The 23,886-nt window shown below is 44.4% G+C and overlaps 1 protein-coding gene across 1 annotated transcript in view; it reads left to right on the top strand.

Moving 5' to 3' along the window:
• LOC142590151 (uncharacterized) overlaps positions 1–15,237 on the top strand; it is a 30,836-nt gene extending 15,599 nt beyond the window's left edge. The window contains exons 2-6 of the mRNA XM_075702040.1: positions 4,339–4,478; positions 8,263–8,420; positions 11,413–11,461; positions 12,070–12,279; positions 14,900–15,237. Coding sequence (XP_075558155.1) covers positions 4,397–4,478; positions 8,263–8,420; positions 11,413–11,461; positions 12,070–12,279; positions 14,900–15,099 — 699 coding nt within the window. The 5' untranslated portion in view covers positions 4,339–4,396 and the 3' untranslated portion in view covers positions 15,100–15,237. The remainder of the gene's footprint in view (positions 1–4,338; positions 4,479–8,262; positions 8,421–11,412; positions 11,462–12,069; positions 12,280–14,899) is intronic.
• The last annotated feature ends 8,649 nt before the right edge of the window (positions 15,238–23,886 follow it).

Below are 23,886 nucleotides of genomic sequence, written 5' to 3'. Positions count from 1 at the left end.
TTAAACGCCAGATGTGGACCGAATGAATATAGAGTTTCTGAATATATGGCGTGCCCGTTGACATGATCTTGCATCAGCATCTTCATACGCCAAATCGCTGTCAAGAGCGGAGGCTTCACCCGGCATTCTCTGGTTATTCTGTTTTATCAGGAGAATGTATTGAACGTACGTCTTCCCCATGTTCGTCCTTCGGGCTGCAAGGCACTGAATGCCTCTTCAACTATGCGACCACCTTTTCTCATAAAGCAAGCTATTGAGCTGCCGTCATTAAGTGCGCGTCCTTACCCCTGGCCCTCGTTTGGCTAATCTAGTAGTGCATCGGTTATTCGTTCTAGTCATTGACCCTCCACAGTGAGTTGTCATTACCTATCGGTCCGCGCACAATTTAACAGTGCATAAGTACATAAGGGCGTGGCCTATACTGAATTCGCCGAGTATAAGGTGAACATAAGACATAAAATATTGACAGCGCATCTATCTTTCAGAGATGAGTGCTGACGGTAAGGCGCTGAGCATTTTCTTTAACTTGGGTGTGTAATGGGTGGTGATGTATTTTATAATTTACGCTTATTTTTATAGTGAGTGCTGTGTTCTTGTGTCATATCCTAATACCATCCTTAAATCGCGAGTTCTTATGGGCACATCAGTAGACACACAAATTGCCGACGCCGACAATGCCGATGCCGACAACTACAATGAGGAATCGTACCACGTCAAATGGTATCTTGTAATCAGCAGTTCACATTGTGTAGCAACTCCCACTACCCATCTTGTCCTGGCTGCAACTTAGTTGCAACCACTTTTTATCAAGCGGCCGCGCTCGACTCGCACGTGCACGTTTTATTACATTCAAGGCTAATCACCCACTTTTTTTCTCTCGGCACTTCTACTTTGGTGACTGCGCGAAAGTGGAAACACAGCAGTGTCACGTGTCAAAGTATTGGGCACGTAACCAGTAACTAAGTTATCTACTGGGGCAAGTCGTTTATTCGGGCAGATACCCAGTGGCCCATGTATGATCGCCAAGACAGCAGCCAACACGAGCCTATATGTAGCCCAAGCTAGTCACTCGTGTAAAAGGGTATGTGAAAGAAGTTAGATACAGACACGCCAGGAACTGGAAGAATTTTCCAGAGAGTGCTAATCCCAATAACTTTATGCTGAAATTACAAAGGAAACTCGCACGCTTCAAACCTTGCTCTACCATCGAAAAGACGCTTAGCGCGGGGTGTTGTTTAATCACTGCGGGTGGCTTCTTAAGTGTCTTAACGTAAATTTACGCTTCGCCTGGTTTTGTTAACCCCATTTCTAACCGATAACGTTTTTCATAACGCAGAAAGCAGTCAAGAGTCTGTGGATATGCATAATTGTAGCGCGTTGTTTCGCTTACGAAGCAATAGTTCTTTTAATATCCCCCGCCTTCATAGTCAGAAATTCGTTTGAAGGGACAACCACCCATTTTTGAGCAAGCCTGTGAACCATACCTGTAATCACTGTTTTATGCAGCAATTTTCCGCCACAAATGTCTACCGACTTATGGCCTGTGTGTTTTATAAATTTATACCAAAAGCACGCGTATCGAATACACGAGGCTAGTTACAGCAAAGGAATTCAAATACTTACGTGTTTTTTACCCTCGGAGATGCGATGGGCTAGGCACATCAATTATTTCACGAATAAAGCGACGCCGGTGCTCGGTTTTTTGAGGCGGAATTTCAGTCCCTTACCCAAAGGTCTTAAACAACAATTGTATTTCACATATGTACAATCAACGCTCGAATGCGCATGTGTATGTTGGAACCCTTACACCTCGGAATTAACAAACTTGAAAAAGTACAAAACAAGGCTGCCAGACTTGTCCTAGGTAACTATGGCAGAAAATTCAGCATGACACAGGCTAAACGTACTCTTCAATGCCCGGACCTGAAGACTCGCAGGGGAAAGCTGCGTTTGAAATTTTTATAGCATATATCATTCCCATACCGGCATTAGTCGAGAGAAATACATGGCACCACCTTCATATTTTTCTCTAAGAAAGGATCACCCTTTGAAAGTCAAGGAAATTGCTTTTAGAGGTGACGTCTTGCGGTATTCTTTTTTTGTCCAGACAGCACGCGCCCAGAATCTTCTTCCACCTGATGTTGTGTTAATTACATCAGTTCATGCTTTTACCATGCTTTGAGCTTGTAAATACCCTTCTACAAACTGTTGTACTTCGAATGAAATCAACCCTGCTATATTGCCTTATTGGCGATGCAGGTGCTGAACAGATAAACGGTACGATCACTGTCCGTAAGTGGTATTGAGGGGTGAAGGTGAGGGCATATAGTAAAAGAATTCAGCTAGCAGTTCGACTGTCTATGTTCTATGCATACTCTACACATCATATTATTTTCGCTCGACGGGTGTGTTTTCTTGAGCTGCTGAAATGCGGCTCTAATTCCTATGAGGGTCGTGGAGCATCCCTAATGCGGCATACGTTACAGCTAGAATATATCTATGCTAACAGGATGAATTAGCCCATCTGCTGTGCTTTGAAACTAACTTCAAGCTGGCTAATTCACATCGAATGTGGTGGTCCTGGGGTAGACAGTAGCAAATAGAGCCTTGAATTGGTAGATATAGCTTATACGTATTCAGAATGCTGCACAACTCGTTAAAATACAACATAAGCGGTGACACGTGCATAGCTGCTACTCATAAATGGTTTTACTGCACGTCCGGTCTGAATTTACCTGGAAAAGACCGTCACGCAAGAAAATGCTGACCTGAAACGAAGGTGTAACTGAAAGTAACCAGATACCAATATTATTCATGGACAAATCAGCGGACTGAAAGCTTGTTCACGAAGAATATTACCCTTGCGAAGGACCAGAATCGATATCGTCACAAAGGGAGTTTACTCTCTCTGTATCCATGCTACACATGTGCTCGGCGAAAATTTGGTTATGAAAGATGCGTACAGACTGATACAACTTTACAGGCAAGACAAAATTTTGATGCCTGGGTGATGTGTGGGTGCGATCATAGCAGCAGCCGGAAACTTGCGGCGCTGTGTGTCCATATGTGATATCGGACGTGTCGTCAGTTAACAGGCGAAGCCAGCGTTGCGCAGCGCTACGCTTTTCTTCTCGCGCTTTCGCCCTGCCCTCCTCCTCCGCTTTCCGCCTCACGATTCCGCTTTCCTCCTCGCGCTCTCTTCGCTGTCGCTGTCTTTAATCAACGCTCCGCGTTCGTTTTTGCTCGTTTCTTCGGTTACGATGACGCCGACGGATGACGCCGGCGCTTGCCGCAGGAACAGGCGCCTATACAGCTACGCCCTAAAAACTTTATCGGCTATCGTCTGCCGTGTTTGTCGTGTCGTCAGCAGCGACACCGAAAGCTCGCTCCATGTGCGCGCCCGGAAGCAGGCCGTTGTAGCTCACGGACATCTCGGCATAGAAGAATGTCGTTATTCAGTTTGCGGTTCGTTTGTGATGCGCAATATTTCGTTCTTGCAGCGACACGAAGGCGACGCTCCCGGTAGGGCCAATGAAAATCTGTAAGAGTCGTCCGTATTTGATATGCCGTAAACGTCCTAAGGGGCCTTAGCCATTGAGACGTACAACCACCCGTTTAATTAGTTGGTCAACATGTGGCGGTGCGCTAACATTAGCAAATGAACATTGAGCCCTCTGGTTTGCCCGTCTGAACATGCGAATTCAGGAGGCTGCAGCGAGGTACCATATCAGACGTCCTGCTATAGTTCTTGTCAAATCCAGGTTCCCAGAATGGCGTCGCCTATTACAGCTTGTGTGATCAATAATGTAACTAATTATTTGTGATTCTGAGTGAAAATGGAATTTATTGAAATTGAGCGTTACCGGACAAGGAATGCAATGGTTAAATTACGAAATTACCAGAAAGTGCGATAGATTGCCAGTTAGACCCCTTCGTGTTATTAGGTGAACGTCGTAGCCGCTGTGTGCTGGGCGAACACTGCAATGGCAGCATTTTTCCTTGTTTTTCAAAAGTAAGTAATTTAATGTTATTCAGAATTTTTTGCCAACTATTGGTAATCATACACCGAGGAGGTACAGATGTCGGCCGAAGGTAATCACGCGTACCTGCAGAAAGTAATTCACTGCACTCTGGTTCACCGTTGTTAAGAATGGCAGGCAGTCTTCACTTCGTACGCACCGAAGCAAGGAACTGGCTGCGGCATTCTGCTGATCGCAAAGGTGCCACGTTCGTAGCTCGTAGCAGCAAATATCGTTTACAGTGCCTCATTCGTGTCACGTGAATCCCCTTTGGCCGGAAAACTCCGCACTTTACTAAAACACGTTTGCGCGTTTTCAGTTATTGTTTCGCAGGCTACCCGTCGTTGAAGGCCAGGAGTGAGTCGTCTCCCGGAACCATGAAAGCCGCTACGCGAGGACCTGCTACCCTGGTTGCGGCAGGGGAACTCCTGGCGTCGATACTCACGGTGGACACTTCCGGTGAGTGGCGTGATTTACTGCTTCAGGCTCTGCTGATTGAAAATCGGGAATCTTGAAGCGAATGGATGTATACCATCCCTTGAGCCGTAATGAACTTATTTGCGTTCCCGTATAAGCATCGCCTTTCGTACGTACAAAAAAGAGCGTCTAGAGAGAAAATGCGGTAAAAAGTATAGCGCTTGCTCTCGTCCGTTCGTGGCATTTTGGAGTTCGGAATGGTTTCACTGCAGCCACTGTAGAAGCGTTACTCGGTAGAAAGTGTTAGGGCTTATGTCTACACGCCATATATAAGTGGCCCAAAGTCGTCAGTGCAAAAAAAAAAAAATAGATACATATGTATGTACTTTCTGTACACCCTGTTTTGTAAGTAGGGGTTAAAGAAGGATTGATGCCATTAGGCGGTTAAATTCAATGTGACAGCAGTATAGTTGCATTGCGTCTTTATTTAACGTAAGACGTAAATCTGCTATATTTGACACACAATTCTTCAATCCCTGCAGTACTAACTTCAATAACTGTGCGAAATAAGTGTCAGTGTGCGCATATTTACATAGGTTGTTTGGCTATACCGAATAAATAAGATAACGCGATTCATACGTTCATTAATTTATGAGTAAACGTATTCCGGGCTTTGACTTTGTTGCCGAAGAATCAAATGAGCGTCCTTGTAGCTCTTTCAGGTGATTTTATAGCTTTGATGGAAAAGCTTGCTTAAAAACTATACTCGAGCACTACTTCGATGTATCGGGCTTATGGAGCTAACGCAAACGGAAAGATGGGAGAGCGAGAAGCAATAAATTGACTTTACGATCGCCGTCACAATAACAAATTGCAAGGTTCTTAAGCTTTCTCCATGAACATTGAGCGCATGCGCATCTTTTATGAGCATTGCAAACTCCAGACCAGGTTCCTTGTGATCCTGAAATGGAGTTTGTGCGCTCATGCTCTGCCCGTTCTTCTCCGCCGTTTTGTCCGTGAGCGTCGCACATACTGTAAAGTATGGGGCACCTTGTCCAGTTGTTTAGAGTTATGGTGCATAATATTGCTCACGTTTTGATTAAATTAATAACTTATAGAATCTTGATCTCAGTTTCTATGCTCGAATTGTAGAATTAAGTCATTCGAACGGGTGCATGATCTCGTGAATACTGACCGATACATCGTAAAGCTATTGCCGACAAATAGGGTTGCCTGGCTAACAACATGTTCTATTTTCCAAGAGATGTGCAACCTTAGCGTTCCTGCTTTCAGACTAACGTGTTTTAACTCTTGTCAAACATTCGTTGCGGTAGACTAGCTGAGGTCTAAAGATGCCTTTTGGGGAAAGTTGTGAGCTTCCTGAGCAGCTATAACCATCTGAGACTGTCCATAACGCGTGGAGACAGCCACTTCGAAAGTCGATGCCCCGCAAAAGACACGATGATGTGGTTGAATTGATGATGGGCTGACCAATTGATCACACACGTAAAATGTGCAAATGGTTTTAAAGGAAGAAATTGGACTAATCTGAATAATACGTTTGGTGTGGAGAAAAAAAAAAGGAAAATCCTAGTAGCTTTACAAGGACAAGTTGTTTCAAGGCCTTTCTCTGTTTACGAAAATAGTTTAAAATCGTTAGGTTACAAAAAAATGAAGCGCGGAGTGTACAAACTTGTAACTTGGCAAAAAAAAAAAACATATCGGAGCTTTGCATTTGTCAGACCATCTCGAGCCAACAAAAGGGGTATGTGAATTTAGTGTTCATGTGAACGTGTTACAAAATTTACGATGGTTGTTAAAAAAAAATGGCTGCTCAGAAATGAACGGCATCTTTAAAAGTACTGTATAATACATGAAGTTATTTTTCTGTAGTTATCGTTAGGTATAGTTTACTTAATTGTTTAGTACTTTATTGCTGAGGGAGAGCAATTAAGAAAGTTAAGTAAGACCGATGCCGTAATTTGAAAGTAAAGTTGCCTAAGTAACTGGATTTCCACTTTTCGTCATAAATGGAACAAGTTTCTTCAATATGGGTGCAGTAGGGCTTTGAGCAGGCATAGATGCAGGCAGTAGATGCAGGCATGAATGGGTTTGCGCGGTGTTCTCGGAAAATTTGTATATTGTGTACACTCACGTAAAACAGTCAATTAAATTGAATACCAACCACAGATATCGGGCATCTTACAGATTTTATTTTCCTGACATTCGATATACCTTTATTTCACATTACGCAATCGCCTTCTCGCGCGTTTCTCTGCAGTTTCCGCACGCACGCACGCGCGCACATGCGCACACGCACTACACATGCCGGAGGGATCAGAGCGCAAGTTAAGGCACGTTAACATTTCAGCACACCTGCTTTATTTACCATGTTAACCATTTACCACTTTCATCCACAGCTGTATGTCCTGCAGTATGTTTTGGGCTAACTCTTAATGATGGGCGTGAAGTCCACTAGCGAACACCTGCGTTGCTGCAGGAACTCCATATACTCCCGGTACACCAGTTTGTTCAGGTACAAAATTCGAATAACGCTTTACAGAACATTGATGCGCTCAAAACAGCTATTCTAAGTCAAACCAAACAGGTTACCGTCCAATAACTTTGTTTGAGCACCCAGTTAGCTATTAAGCAATCACCATCAATATGAACTGCCTAAAAGAAAGCTTTCTTTTACTATGCACTAACACCCTAAACAGGATACAATCGAAATGATATCACTAGTATCGCTAGTCCTTGCTATGCTCGGTGTTATCGCCTTACCCTTAGTTATTTGCATTAGTAGCTGTGGTTGCCCGGTATAAAACGGTCACCAAGGAAAAGCAGTAAGTACGTGTACGTGCATCAACATTTCCTGCGCTACTATTTTCTACGTAGCTTCACTGTAACAATATTCGATGCAGTGTGTAGAAGGTCAATTTAACGAAGGTTTACAAAATATGCCGAAGCATTATAACAAGAAGCAACGCAATGCATGTTGGTCGCTATTGTACGCTACATTTTCCATTGTGCCTAAATTGAATAATCAGTGCTGAGTAACTCACGTACATTGAAAGCATTATAGTGGGCAGACTTTTGATAAAGCTTTACACCGTTTTAAGAAGCATCTAATTTAGCAGCTTTTATCTCGCTATTTGTTGCGTAATAATTGTTTTTTTTCAGTCATAAAGAAAGCTCGCGAAATTTAAAATAAAGCAACCAACATGGCAGCCTGCAAGCCGCGGTTGCAGCGCTCTCAAAAGTGCTGCTCATGAAAGAACAGCTCATGAAAAAAGAGTCGGAAGTTGTAAGCAGCCAAATTAGACGTTTCCTAGAACGTTCTACAATTATCTTGCTGGAAGCTCTCCCTAAATTTAACACTCAAGTACGCAAATGATCTTGACTAAACATGCAATAGAGGGGAACAAAAACAGCGGGGTTTGCACCGCACGCTAGCAAAAAAAAAGTACATTTTGTGGCATCCTTGTCCGGTAGTGCATCGGCATAATTTTAAACCTCCATTAATGAGGATGAACAGAACGGTATTAGAGGATGTACAGTCCTTGCACTGAGTTTTCTTTAATCTGAAACAGCAAGGGTACGGTTTCACCCATGTGCCACAGAGGCCCTACTTATGCGTAGACACACACATTGTTATCCGTGGCATGAATATACGTCTGCTCAAAACGAGAACGGCTGGTTGTGTGTTGCAGGGAAGTTTTTCATCGGAGGATGTCCGTCGGGAAATTTTCCTGCCGTAACAGAACGTACAGCAGGAGGGATCCTTCAATTCATGTCCATTATTTTTGTTCTCTCACGTGCCCAGGCTGCAGTGACACCAAGGCGACAGTCTATTTCAAATTTCTGCCTCCAGTGACAATCGGTGGCCGCATTGACGAAGACATCAAGGGCTTACAGAGGCTGTTCATCACGCTCCACAGAGGTTTCAGAGTCATCTTGACTTCGACTGAGATATACCACAAGGTACACGTGATGAACCTTGTTAGCAATAAATAGAAAGTGGATCTTAAAATAGCGCAACATCAGAAAAAAAGAATACGAACGTAGCTGAATGCGAGGCGTTGTTTTTTCTGTTTTTCATGTGTTCGTGTTCTTCGCTCCTGAAGCGAGTGTTTAGCACTAAAATCCCAAAGACGAGTACACGTAAAGACGAGACAGACCCACAATTACCATGTGCGCCTCTGTGTCGTACGTGCAAGTCCATAGTCAAATACTGCTAACTTTATCGCGCTCTTTAAATACTCAGCACCGAAAATGTGGCGACTAAAGTTGCATATACGAAAGCTATGGCGAACTACATAATTTACGGACAATCGTGGTACCTCTTATAGAACGAAATTTCGGTGGGTAGCCCAGTTTCAGTGTTCGTGCGGAAACCTGCACACGCCCATTTGGCGTGTAACGATTAGGATGTAAAAACGGTTCAAGGAGAGACCCAGGATGCTTAAAGAGAAATGAAACCCGCAACCCTATTCCTAAGCTAGACTTGTTCGGAGTAATATGCAGGGGTGGCCAGTGACGAAGGGTTCTCAGAAGATCGAAAAGTTCTGGCAATTCAATGCCGATGACGGTCACACTATACGCCTCGCTAACACCTGGATAACGATTAGCGTATGTCACGTGACGCTCATTATTTCAATGTGTGCATCAATGTCCGCGGCCTCTCTTGCGCAAACCTCGTATCCGACGCGCATTTCAAACCTTCCGGAATTCTAGCCCTTCCAAGACGAAGACTGGGCCTTTGGTCGTCACAATACGGGCCCGAATAAGTATCAAGTTTCTGTATGCGAGAATGTTTCCTCATTGGCCGGCGTTTCCACAATGGTTACTAAGAACAGCAATTACTTTGATAACAAGACGATCTCCTCGGCGAAGACCGATGCTGAACGGTTAGCGTACGTAATAAGGAAATGCAGATAAGGGGAAACGCGTGATAAGTATAAACTTCAAAAGAATTCTAGGGGCAGACACAGCTAAAAAAAGACGAAGTTAATCGGGTCAAGTAGAGTGGCGGCGTGACTGACACGTAACGGGAAGAAGCACTCTAGCGAACCTGATGTGATAGGGCTACCCATACTGACTCAGCGATTCATGCTTGGAGAGGAAAAGAGAAGTCTGATTAATCGGTTTTCTAGCTGAGTTAATCCGGATAGCCGCTGGAAGGACTCGTCCACCAATTTTATACCCACTTGACGTATTTAAGGTGGAAATGAAGTTTAATGTGCCAGTTGACATGAGTAAGCTAGGGCGAGGGAAGGATCGACCCAAAAAGGAGAGCAATCTAGTCAACTTCGGGGCTATTGCAGTCTCTGTGCTGTATTTGTCAACCACATTTGTGGAAGCATATTTAGCGCCAACGAATCACTATTCCGACTGAGAGCCTGAGCCTCAATAATCTCTTGATCTTCATTATTGTGCTTCGCAAGAACACGTCAGCACCGATATGCAGTCGCGAAAATCCGGTAATTTCTCTCATCAATACACGACGAACGAAAGCAGTCAAGTAATGGTTTGAAGATCGTACGGACAAAAGGAATTTTCGATGAGGTTACCGCGTCATCACTACGAGCCCTGTATATACCGTGAAGGGGTCCACAAATGTAAGCATCGCCATTTGTTGGGCGTGTTGGTATGCTGACATTGAAAGCATATTGAGCGCCAGCGAACAATGACAAAAGGGACACACTACCAATGTGCTAACTACAACAACTTTATTTTCAGGAAACAACCACCTATTTAACCCATGCACAATAGTGCCACATCAACGAAATTTTAACCATCTAGAAAAGCTTCTTATCTGTCTTCTTATATAACAAGTCGACCGACGGGGCACTAGCACGCGTATCACTATTCCGACAGATAGCCTGAGCCTCAATAATCTCTTGATCATTATCTGTGTGCTTCGCAAGAACACGGCAGGACCGATACGCCGGCGCAAAGCCACATTCTTGACAGTGAGTTGACAGATGACCGTATTGCTTACTTCTCACGTTTAAGACGTTCTCGTAACCCTTAATGTTGTTTACGAGCTTCCGCTGTCCTGTGCGAGAAAATGCATCGGACAGACAGGGTGGCTTAATGACCGCTTACGAGAACATAGTATAAGCAATACGGTCGCCTGTCAACTCACTGTCAAGAATGCGGCTGTGCACCGGTGTATGGGTCGAAAGATGAGAAGTAGGAATATCAATATGGTAAGGCGCTGAGTGATACGATGTAAGATTCGAGTGAGGATCGTGATGAAAGGATGTAGGACAAGTTTTTTTATTCAGTGTCAGGTAGCTGAGGAAGTTCGAGGAAGTTACCATTCATGGAGACCATTTCACCAGAACGAACGGTTACATACCAATTCGATGCGTACTGCGTATAGAACGAATGCGTATGGTGTGCCTCTTGGGCATGTCATATATTCTCGGATGACCGTACGCAATCCCACAGAAAACATGTGCCTTCAAAGGAGGATTTATTAGACGTGTTGGTTACGTGGCACACATTTGTTTGTGTTGGCCACCTGTCTTAATTTATTTATAGCGCAAATGTTTCATGCCAATTCACGCAGTGATTCTCGACGCCCGCGCGGCGTCGTCACGATCCCATTTGCAGCGCACTGACGCCAATAGCGGTCGCACTCTTTTACAGCGCAGCTGTTAAGGACTTGTTCCCCCAGGATCGTATCCGTGTGTAGACGCAACATCTCAAAGATAGTGCAATGCCGGGCCGATCCGCCGCAGAGGTGAAGCAGGCGGCGCTAAGCACTCACCATACGTGGGTTGATCCCGGATATAGCGCGACACCGGGTTGACCCACGGCGGAGGAGCAGTTCGCCATTGATGGGCCCATATACACACGCCTTCGCTGATCATCTTTCTTAACAGAGGGGAAGGGCACTGAACTTTTTGTTGTATTAATGCGGATAGCTTGAAGTTTGCGCAACTTGTATTGTTTTGCGTTTCAGATTCCTTCAAGCGGGAAGGCAAGGCAAAAGGTTAGCCGCCATAGAAAAGGTTCGTTCGCTACTTTTACATTTCTCTTGCGCTCGCATGTGCGCAACAAATTTATGCAAAATGAGGTTATACATTTCTGCGAACTCTCTCCGTAGGCTTCTTGGAAACCAGCAAACCCGCAAAGATACGTGTAATTTAGGGCATATATGGGTTCAACGCTCTTGATGTTTAAATACAACTAAATGAACGACTACGTAGGTGCAAAGGTAAAACGTTGTGTTGGAGACTGTCTGCCGAGGCTCAGCTGAAATTGAAACTTTTGCGCGAATACTTCATTCCATAAACTACTGTCGTCGATTGTCCAGTTCGTCAGACCACTCGCAGCCCAGAGACAGACCCGATTTGTTAGTTTTTTGGTGATTAAGTGACTTGCTTTCAACGACGGAAATTGCGCGTTGCCCGTTAGCCTTATGGAGTCAAAGTCACGCGTCAGCCCTATCACCAAAGGGAGCGCTACCGTTTCGTTTCCTATGTGGTCTGATTTTCCTCACTGCGCATTGAAAACTAGAAGCCGGGAAAGCGGTATACTTTTGCAAGCCGACAGGGCGTGGGTGTCGCCGTGACACACCATGGTTTGTGACATCACTTTATTCCCGCGTAATGCGAAGGATTGAAGACCGAGCTGCAAGAGTTCGCCGGCCACCTTGACAACATCATCGGTCAGCTGAATGGTTTCGCCAAGCGCTCGCTGAACGTCTCAAAGAACGTCGTCATCCTGTTGGACAATGTCCCTGGTGACGTCGCCACGGGTCGAGGCATCTACCAAGGTTTCGTGGTGGCCGGCATCACTGCCATCATCGTGGGCCTCTATGCATTAGGTGAGCGAGCGTAGCTACGGTAGGCAAGCTGCGCGGAAATCGTAGTGCGTCAACCAAGCACATTGAGTCTTGATAGCCAAATCAAGTTGGGCGGGTTGGTATTCCGTAAGTGTCCACCTGGTGAACATGTCCATTTCGTCTGCTGATGAGCTGCTGATTGGTTGGGGCACTTGCCTCCTTGTCACGCGCACACCAGCCCAGCCAATTGGAACTTCTTCAGCAGACGAAATGGATATGTCCACTATGTGAACACTTAGGAAATAGCCCCCAGTGTTGCATAAGGCATATGACGGTGACAAATTATAGAAGGAAAGGGCTGCCGCTAGGTTGCCTTTGTGTAAACATAGTTGTTCACTGCGTAGAGTTACGGTACATTGTTCAGACTGGTTTACATTGCTGAAGACATTTCATCTCATCCCATAGTAGACTTATATTTCTAAAAAGAGTTGTGTTCTTCTAATGTGCCATTAGTCCCTGGTCTTCCATATAGATGTTATATTTCATTCTGTGGACGACAGTTTGTAACAAGGCACGGTCTTAAGGCGATAGGATGTTTCTAGATGTGCTATAGGCATCGAAAAAATGAGTAGGCTTTCTGTATAAAGTCTACATATAGTTGGGCATAAATTTTGCAGCATAGTCTTATAACTTATCGGAACGCGAACCTGAAGTTCCCGGAATACGGGAAAATCTTGCTGAGCTACAATGCTTTCTTTCTTGAGAATCCGCATGCGTTTCCCACGAACTAGCTAATAGGCTTAGGTTACTAGCTTATGGGGCAGTACCGATCTAAAAAAAGCGAAGGTTTTCAGGAACGTCCTTCTTCGGAGAAAAGCGCTCATAATTGCTTATACTTGTACTGAAGCCGGAAACGCTCCAGATGTCTTCAATACAAAATTGTCAGTAAATTGGAAGGTTTCAACACAGGCGTGCCCGATTCTACAAGGCAAAGCCATGAAATGACCCGTTTATTTCGCATGGTAAGAATGACCTCATGCAGAACGTCGTCAAGTTCCATAAACCAATAGTTCTCTCTTGCATGTATAGCTGCGGTTCTAGTGTGTATAAACACATTGGCACCACACAATAGTACTATTGAGTCCCAGTTAACTTAGGCCAAGATTTTTAAAATACCCAAGAGTTCTAGAGAAATTATACCGACTGCATAGTAGCCGTAGTCGTATGTACATGTACTTTCGAGTACTATTATTATTAGTATTAGTATTATTACTTTTAATTAGTGAACTTTTTAATTATTGCTTGAATCGCAAACATATAAATTACACAATTGTAGGGCGACTCAAAAAACCTCCGAATCAAGCATTTGTTCAATGCTCAGCTTTGCCTCGTTGAATTTTTCCGAGAACAAACAAAAGCGGGCGAAACATCCAAAATAAGAAATAGATATGCGCTCGCGTACCGCTACTCAAGCTCTCCCAAGCGAATAGCCACGGATACACGGCTTTACAAGTGGCGGCAGCTCGATACAGGGCTGGTCGCGGCATCAAGAGAATGCGCTGCTGATGATGATTCGCGTTGCGGAGCCTTGCACGATGCGCCGATAAGAAAATGCAGCCGTATATCTTAAGTGGTTGCTTGTAGGCGCTTGCGGCGTGCGAGTGCGAATCTATTGCGTATTTCGCTGGCTTTTGTTTCTTGAAAAAAAAAAAAACCAGGACCACTTCAGTTCGAAATAAATACTTGACTCGGAGGTTAAGGTGCCTTACAACATTGTAATTACTGATTGCGATTCAAGCAATAATGAAAAAGTTCGCTAATAAAAAGCAATTAACTAGTTAATACTTCGTGATGAAAAATATACTGGCTGTAAGTACATACGACTGCCGCTGCTATGCAGCCGGTACGATTTCTCTAGAGCTCCTGGGTTTTTAAGAAATATTTGTCCAAGTCAACTTTGACACCCTGTATATATAATTGCTACAGTAGCTCTGTGGTTGTGGTGTTGCGCTGCAAATCTGGGGGTCGGGGGCTTGACGACGGCCCAGGCAATTGCAGTTCAACAGTGATGGTGTTATAAACCGCTCGTCTGCCACGCGCGCGCCAACAGCAGCAATTTGCCAAAATTCTTCCCAAGTCCCCCACTGCTTCTGGGCTCATTACCAGACCGGGGCTCTTGAACCTAAAATGCGAAAATGTGTGAACGAAGTGCTCTCCTCTGTCGTCACACTGCAGCAACAGTGGGGAACGCAACACTGCCGAGCCCCGAGCATATCGCTATTTATTGCACGACAAGCGACACTGAAGTCGCAGTGACGACGGCAACCCCAGTCGCCCGTTATTTATTATTGTATAACGGCATGTCACAGTGTTGTAGGTTGTCGCCTCCGTTTCTGCCGAGCGACAACTCTCAAACAAGTATAATGGTATACTTTTCTTTGTATCGCGGAAAGGTCACCGGAAAAATTGGGAACGATGTACGGAGTCAAAATTCTTCTGTGGGATCGTGAGCCTTGTCAAGTGGTCCGTTAATAGCACATTTTCCCCTCTAACATCTTCGGTTTGTTTTGAGAACTGAGATGTATTTTCGACTAGCCGATAAATTGCTTGATCGAATGTATTTCGTGAGCATCCTATTTTTTTCGTTCCTCCCTACTACTAGGCAACCAGTGCCTGATGCTGCGAGCCCCTACCGGCGTTTGCAGCTTCAACACTGCCAGCTGGATCATGATGGTGGCAGTGTTCGTGTTCGTCCTCTGCTTCCCGCTGTTCATGGTGACTTCGACGGTGGGAACCTCCATGGGCATGGTCGCCGACCAAAAGCTCTGCGTGCCCGCGCAGAGTCTGGGGGCGTCTGGTTAGGATTCCTTCGTCGAATTCCTGGCCAACAGTCTAGGGAGCAAGGTTGGTTGGCTCACGAGCGTCGGTGCCGCTGTGGCCACACTGAAGTTAAATCTGCGGCTAACCTAATTAAAAAAAAACATTTAGACACACGTCTCTACAGTTTGTGGGAGGCCCACAAAATAATTTTCATTTCTCCTTAAACGCCAGATGTGGACGGAATGAATCTAGAGTTTCTGAATATATGGCGTGCCAGTTGAGATAATATTGCATCAGCATCTTGATACGCCAAATCTCTGTCAAGAGCGGAGGCTTCACCCGGCATTCTCTGGTTATTCTGTTTTATCAGGAGAATGTATTGAACGTGCGTCTTCCCCATGTTCGTCCTTCGGGCTGCAAGGCACTGAGTGCCTCTCAACTATGCGACCACCTTTTCTCATAAAGCAAGCTATTGAGCTGCCGTCATTAAGTGCGCGTCCTTACACCTGGCCCTCGTTTGGCTAATCTACTAGTGCATCGGTTATTCGTTCTAGTCATTGACCCTCCACATTGAGTTGTCATTACGTATCAGTCCACGCACAATTTAACAGTGCATAAGTACATAAGGGTGTGGCTTATGCTGAATTCGCCGAGTATATGGTGAACATAAGACATAAAATATTGACAGCGCATCTATCTTTCAGAGATGAGTGCTGACGGTAAGGCGCTGAGCATTTTTTAAAACTTGGGTGTGTAATGGGGGGTGGTGGTGGTGATGTATTTTATAGTTTACGCTTATTTCTATAGTGAGTGCTGTGTTCTTGTTTCATATCTTAGTACCATCCTTAAATCGCGAGATCTTATGGGCACATCAGTAGACACACAAATTGGCGACGTCGACAATGCCGATGCCGACAACTACAATGAGGAATCGTACCACGTCAAATGGTATCTTGTAATCAGCAGTTCACATTGTGTAGCAACTCCCACTACCCATCTTGTCCTGGCTGCAACTTAGTTGCAACCACTTTTTATCAAGCGGCCGCGCTCGACTCGCACGTGCACGTTTTATTACATTAAAGGCTAATCACCCACTTTTTTTCTCTCGGCACTTCTACTTTGGTGACTGTGCGAAAATGGAAACACAGCAGTGTCGCGTGTCAAAGTATTGGGCACGTAACCAGTGACTAAGTTATCTACTGGGGCAAGTCGTTTATTCGGGCAGATACCCAGTGGCCCATGTATGATCGCCAAGACAGCAGCCAACACGAGCCTATATGTGGCCCAAGCTAGTCACTCGTGTAAAAGGGTATGTGAAAGAAGTTAGATACAGACACGCCAGGAACTGGAAGAATTTTCCAGAGAGTGCTAATCCCAATAACTTTATGCTGAAATTACAAAGGAAACTCGCACGCTTCAAACCTTGCTCTACCATCGAAAAGACTCTTAGCGCGGGGTGTTGTTTAATCACTGCGGGTGGCTTCTTAAGTGTCTTAACGTAAATTTACGCTTCGCCTGGTTTTCTTAACCCCATTTCTAACCGATAACGTTTTTCATAACGCAGAAAGCAGTCAAGAGTCTGTGGATATGCATAATTGTAGCGCGTTGTTTCGCTTACGAAGCAATAGTTCTTTTAATATCCCCCGCCTTCATAGTCAGAAATTCGTTTGAAGGGACAACCACCCATTTTTGAGCAAGCCTGTGAACCATACCTGTAATCACTGTTTTTATGCAGCAATTTTCCGCCACAAATGTCTACCGACTTATGGCCTGTGTGTTTTATAAATTTCTACCAAAAGCACGCGTATCGAATCCACGAGGCTAGTTACAGCAAAGGAATTCAAATACTTACGTGTTTTTTACCCTCGGAGATGCGATGGGCTAGGCACATCAATTATTTCACGAATAAAGCGACGCTGGTGCTCGGTTTTTTGAGGCGGAATTTCAGTCCCTTACCCAAAGGTCTTAAACAACAATTGTATTTCACATATGTACAATCAACGCTCGAATGCGCATGTGTATGTTGGAACCCTTACACCTCGGAATTAACAAACTTGAAAAAGTACAAAACAAGGCTGCCAGACTTGTCCTAGGTAACTATGGCAGAAAATTCAGCATGACAGAAGCTAAACGTACTCTTCAATGCCCGGACCTGAAGACTCGCAGGGGAAAGCTGCGTTTGAAATTTTTATAGCATATATCATTCCCATACCGGCATTAGTCGAGAGAAATACATGGCACCACCTTCATATTTTTCTCTAAGAAAGGATCACCCTTTGAAAGTCAAGGAAATTGCTTTTAGAGGTGACGTCTTGCGGTATTCTTTTTTTGTCCAGACAGCACGCGCCCAGAATCTTCTTCCACCTGATGTTGTGTTAATTACGTCAGTCCATGCTTTTACCATGCTTTGAGCTTGTAAATACCCTTCTACAAACTATTGTACTTCGAATGAAATTAACCCTGCTATATTGCCTTATTGGCGATGCAGGTGCTGAACAGATAAACGGTACGATCACTGCCCGTAAGTGGTATTGAGGGGTGAAGGTGAGGGCATATAGTAAAAGAATTCAGCTAGCAGTTCGACTGTCTATGTTCTATGCATACTCTACACATCATATTATTTTCGCTCGACGGGTGTGTTTTCTTGAGCTGCTGAAATGCGGCTCTAATTCCTATGAGGGTCGTGGAGCATCCTTAATGCGGCATACGTTACAGCTAGAATATATCTATGCTAACAGGATGAATTAGCCCATCTGCTGTGCTTTGAAACTAACTTCAAGCTGGCTAATTCACATCGAATGTGGTGGTCCTGGGGTAGACAGTAGCAAATAGAGCCTTGAATTGGCAGATATAGCTTATACGTATTCAGAATGCTGCACAACTCGTTAAAATACAACATAAGCGCTGACACGTGCATAGCTGCTACTCATAAATGGTTTTACTGCACGTCCGGTCTGAATTTCTTACCTGGAAAAGACCGTCACGCAAGAAAATGCTGACCTGAAACGAAGGTGTAACTGAAAGTAACCAGATACCAATATTATTCATGGACAAATCAGCGGACTGAAAGCTTGTTCACGAAGAATATTACCCTTGCGAAGGACCAGAATCGATATCGTCACAAAGGGAGTTTACTCTCTCTGTATCCATGCTACACATGTGCTCGGCGAAAATTTGGTTATGAAAGATGCGTACAGACTGATACAACTTTACAGGCAAGACAAAATTTTGACGCCTGGGTGATGTGTGGGTGCGATCATGGCAGGAGCCGGAAACTTGCGGCGCTATGTGTCCATATGTGATATCGGACGTGTCGTCAGTTTACAGGCGAAGCCAGCGTTGCGCAGCGCTACGCTTTTCTTCTCGCGCTTTCGCCCTGCCCTCCTCCTCCGCTTTCCGCCTCATGATTCCGCTTTCCTCCTCGCGCTCTCTTTGCTGTCGCTGTCTTTCATCAACGCTCCGCGTTCGTTTTTGCTCGTTTCTTCGGTTACGATGACGCCAAGGGACGACGCCGGCGCTTGCCGCAGGAACAGGCGCCTACACAGCTACGCACTAAAAACTTTATCGGCTATCGTCTGCCGTGTTTGTCGTGTCGTCAGCAGAGACACCGAAAGCTCGCTCCGTGTGCGCGCCCGGAAGCAGGCCGTTGTAGCTCACGGACATCTCGGCATAGAAGAATGTCGTTATTCAGCTTGCGGTTCGTTTGTGATGCGCAATGTTTCGTTCTTGCAGCGACACGAAGGCGACGCTCCCGGTAGGGCCAATGAAAATCTGTAAGAGTCGTCCGTATTTGATATGCCGTAAACGTCCTAAGGGGCCTTAGCCATTGAGACGTACAACCACCCGTTTAATTAGTTGGTCAACATGTGGCGGTGCGCTAACATTAGCAAATGAACATTCAGCCCTCTGGTTTGCCCGTCTGAACATGCGAATTCAGGAGGCTGCAGCGAGGTACCATATCAGACGTCCTGCTATAGTTCTTGTCAAATTCAGGTTCCCAGAATGGCGTCGCCTATTACAGCTTGTGTGATCAATAATGTAACTAATTATTTGTGATTCTGAGTGAAAATGGAATTTATTGAAATTGAGCGTTACCGGACAAGGAATGCAATGGTTAAATTACGAAATTACCAGAAAGTGCGATAGATTGCCTGTTAGACCCCTTCGTGTTATTAGGTGAACGTCGTAGCCGCTGTGTGCTGGGCGAATACTGCAATGGCAGCATTTTTCCTTGTTTTTCAAAAGTAAGTAATTTAAAGTTATTCAGAATTTTTTGCCAACTATTGGTAATCGTACACCGAGGAGGTACAGATGTCGGCCGAAGGTAATCACGCGTACCTGCAGAAAGTAATTCACTGCACTCTGGTTCACCGTTGTTAAGAATGGCTGGCAGTCTTCACTTCGTACGCACCGAAGCAAGGAACTGGCTGCGGCATTCTGCTGATCGCAAGGGTGCCACGTTCGTAGCTCGTAGCAACAAATATCGTTTACAGTGCCTCATTCGTGTCACGTGAATCCCCTTGGGCCGGAAAACTCCGCACTTTACTAAAACACGTTTGCGCGTTTTCAGTTATTGTTTCGGAGGCTACCCGTAGTTGAAAGCCAGGAGTGAGTCGTCTCCCGGAACCATGAAAGCCGCTACGCGAGGACCTGTTACCCTGGTTGCGGCAGGGGAACTCCTGGCGTCGATACTCACGGTGGACACTTCCGGTGAGTGGCGTGATTTACTGCTTCAGGCTCTCCCGATTGAAAATCGGGAATCTTGAAGCGAATGGATGTATACCATCCCTTGAGCCGTAATGAACTTATTTGCGTTCCCGTATAGGCATCGCCTTTCGTACGTACAAAAAATAGCGTCTAGAGAGAAAATGCGGTAAAAAGTATGGCGCTTGCTCTCGTCCGTTCGTGGCATTTTGGAGTTCGGAATGGTTTCACTGCAGCCACTGTAGAAGCGTTACTCGGTAGAAAGTGTTAGGGCTTATGTCTACACGCCATATATAAGTGGCCCAAAGTCGTCAGTGCAAAAAAAAAAAAAATAGATACATATGTATGTACTTTCTGTAGACCCTGTTTTGTAAGTAGGGGTAAAGAAGGATTGATGCCATTAGGCGGTTAAATTCAATGTGACAGCAGTATAGTTGCATTGCGTCTTTATTTAACGTAAGACGTAAATCTGCTATATTTGACACACAATTCTTCAATCCCTGCAGTACTAACTTCAATAACTGTACGAAATAAGTGTCAGTGTGCGCATATTTACATAGGTTGTTTGGCTATACCGAATAAATAAGATAACGCGATTCATACGTTCATTAATTTATGAGTAAACGTATTCCGGGCTTTGACTTTGTTGCCGAAGAATCAAATGAGCGTCCTTGTAGCTCTTTCAGGTGATTTTATAGCTTTGATGGAAAAGCTTGCTTAAAAACTATACTCGAGCACTACTACGATGTATCGGGCTTATGGAGCTCACGCAAACGGAAAGTTGGGAGAGCGAGAAGCAATAAATTGACTTTACGATCGCCGTCACAATAACAAATTGCAAGGTTCTTAAGCTTTCTCGATGAACATTGAGCGCATGCGCATCTTTTATGAGCATTGCAAACTCCAGACCAAGTTCCTTGTGATCCTGAAATGGAGTTTGTGCGCTCATGCTCTGCCCGTTCTTCTCCGCCGTTTTGTCCGTGAGCGTCGCACATATTGTAAAGTATGGGGCACCTTGTCCAGTTGTTTAGAGTTATGGTGCATAATATTGCTCACGTTTTGATTAAATTAATAACTTATAGAATCTTGATCTCAGTTTCTATGCTCGAATTTGTAGAATTAGTCATTCGAACGGGTGCATGATCTCGTGAATACTGACCGATACATCGTATAGCTATTGCCGACAAATAGGGTTGCCTGGCTAACACCATTTTCTATTTTCCAAGAGATGTGCAACCTTAGCGTTCTTGCTTGCACACTAACGTGTTTTAACTCTTGTTAGACATTCATTGAGTTAGACTAGATGTGGTCTAAAGGCGCCTTTTGGGGAAACACATAGGCTTCCTGAGCAGCTATAACCATCTGAGACTGTCCATAACGCGTGTAGACAGCCACTTCGAAAGTCGATGTACCGCAAAAGACACGATGATGTGGTTGAATTGATGATGGGCTGACCAATTGATCACACACGTAAAATGTGGAAATGGTTTTAAAGGAAGAAATTGGACTACTCTGAATAATACGTTCGGTGTGGAGAAAAAAACGGTAAATCCTAGTAACTTTAGAAAGACAAGTTGTTTCAAGGCCTTTCTCTGTTAAGAAAATAGCTTAAAATCGTTAGGTTAGAAAAATGAAGCACGGAGTGTACAAACTTGTTACTTGGCAAAAAAAAAAAAAGACTTATCGCAGCTTTGCATTTGTCAGACCATCTCGAGCCAAAAAGAGGGGTATGTGAATTTACTGTTCATGTGAACGTGTTACAATATTTACGATGGTTGTCAAAAAAATGGCTACTCACAAATTAACGGCATCTTTAAACGCACTGTATAATACATGAACTTATTTTACTGTAGTTATCGTTAGGTATAGTTTACTCAATTATTATTTAGTACATTATTGCTGAGCGAGCGCAATTAAGAAAGTTAATTAACACCCTTGTCCTGATTTGAAAGTTCAGTTGCCTAAGTTACTAGATTGCAGCTTTTCATCTTAAATGGTACAAGTTTCTTCAATATGGGTGCAGTAGGGCTTTGAGCAGGCAGTAGATGCAGGCTTTAAATAGCTGGACGGACACGTCTATGGGATGATGAATAGGTTTGCGCGATGCTCCCGGAAAATTTGCATATTGTGTGCATTCATGGGAAACAGTCAAATAAAATTGAAAACCAACCACAGATATCGGGCATCTTCAGATTTTATTTTCCTGACAGTCGATATACCTTTATTTCACATTACGCAATCGCGTTCTCGCGTATTTCTCTGCACTTCCCACACGCACGCAAGCGCGCGCATGCGTACACGCACTACACATGCCAGAGGGATCAGAGCACAAGTTAAGGCACCTTAATATTTCAGCACACCTGCGCTATTTACCATGTTTACCGTTTGCCACTTTCATGGGCAGCTGCATGTCGTGCAGTATCTTATGGGCTAATGCGTAATGGTGGTCGTGAAGTCCGCCACTAGCGAACACCTCCGTTACTGCAGGAACTTCAAATATTCCGGGTACACAGTTTGTTCAGATACAAAATTATAATAACGCTTTACCGAACATTGATGTGCTCAAAACAGCTATTCTAAGTCAAACCAAACAGGTTAACGTCCAATAACTTTGTTTGAGCACCCAGTTAGCTATTAAGCAATCACCATCAAGATGAACTGTCTAAAAGAAAGCTTTCTTTACTATGTACTAACACCCTAAACACCATGCAATCGAAATAATATCGCTAGTCCTTGCTATGCTCGGTGTTATCGCCTTACCCTTCGTTATTTGCATAAATTTGTAGCTGTGGTTACCCGGTAAAAAACGGTCACCAAGGAAAAGCAGTAAATACGTGTACGTGCATCGGCATTTCCTGCGCTACTATTTTCTACGTAGATTCACTGTAACAATATTCTATGCAGGGTGTACAAGGTCAATTTAACGAAGCTTTCAAAATATGCCGAAGCATTATAGGAAGAAGCGGCGCAATGCATGTTGGTCGCTATTGTACGCTACATTTTCCATTCTGCCTAAATTGAATAATTAGTGGTGAGTAACTCACGTACATTGAAAGTATTATAGTGGGCAGACTTTTCGATAAAGCTTTAGAACGTTTTAAGAAACATCTAATTTAGCAGCTTTTACCTCGCTACCTGTTACGTAATCATTGTTTTTTTTCAGTCATAAAGAAAGCTCGCGAAATTTAAAATAAAGGAACCAACATGGCAGCCTGCAAGCCGCGGTTGCAGCGCTCTCAAAAGTGCTGCTCATGAAAGAACAGCTCATGAAAAAAGAGTCGGAAGTTGTAAGCAGCCAAATTAGACGTTTCCTAGAACGTTCTACAATTATCTTGCTGGAAGCTCTCCCTAAATTTAACACTCAAGTACGCAAATGATCTTGACTAAACATGCAATGGAAGGGAACAAAAACAGCGGGGTTTGCACCGCACGCTAGCAAAAAAAAGTACATTTTGTGGCATCCTTGTCCGGTAGTGCATCGGCATAATTTTAAACCTCCATTAATGAGGATGAACAGAACGGTATTAGAGGATGTACAGTCCTTGCACTGAGTTTTCTTTAATCTGAAACAGCAAGGGTACGGTTTCACCCATGTGCCACAGAGGCCCTACTTATGCAAAGACACACACATTGTTATCCGTGGCATGAATATACGTCTGCTCAAAACGAGAACGGTTGGTTGTGTGTTGCAGGGAAGTTTTTCATCGGAGGATGTCCGTCGGGAAATTTACCTGCCGTAGCAGAACGTACAGCAGGAGGGATCCTTCAATTCATGTCCATTTTTGTTCTCTCACGTGCCCAGGCTGCAGCGACACCAAGGCGACGGTCTATTTCAAATTGCCGCCTCCAGTGACCATCGGTGGCCGCATTGACGAAGACATCAACGGCTTACAGAGGCTGTTCACCACGCTCCACAGAGGTTTCAGAGTCATCTTGACTTCGACTGAGATACCACAAGGTACACGTGATGAACCTTGTTAGCAATAGATAGAAACTGGAACTAAAAATTGCGCAACATCAGAAAAAAAGAATACGAACGTAGCTAAATGCGAGGCGTTGTTGTTTCTGTTTTTCATGTGTTCGTGTTGTTCGCTCCAGAAGCGAGTGTTTAGCACCAAAATCCCA

This window comes from Dermacentor variabilis, chromosome 8, assembly GCF_050947875.1.
Source record: "Dermacentor variabilis isolate Ectoservices chromosome 8, ASM5094787v1, whole genome shotgun sequence".
Classification (NCBI taxonomy): Eukaryota; Metazoa; Arthropoda; class Arachnida; order Ixodida; family Ixodidae; genus Dermacentor; species Dermacentor variabilis.
This window is presented reverse-complemented; position numbering and strand designations above follow the sequence as displayed.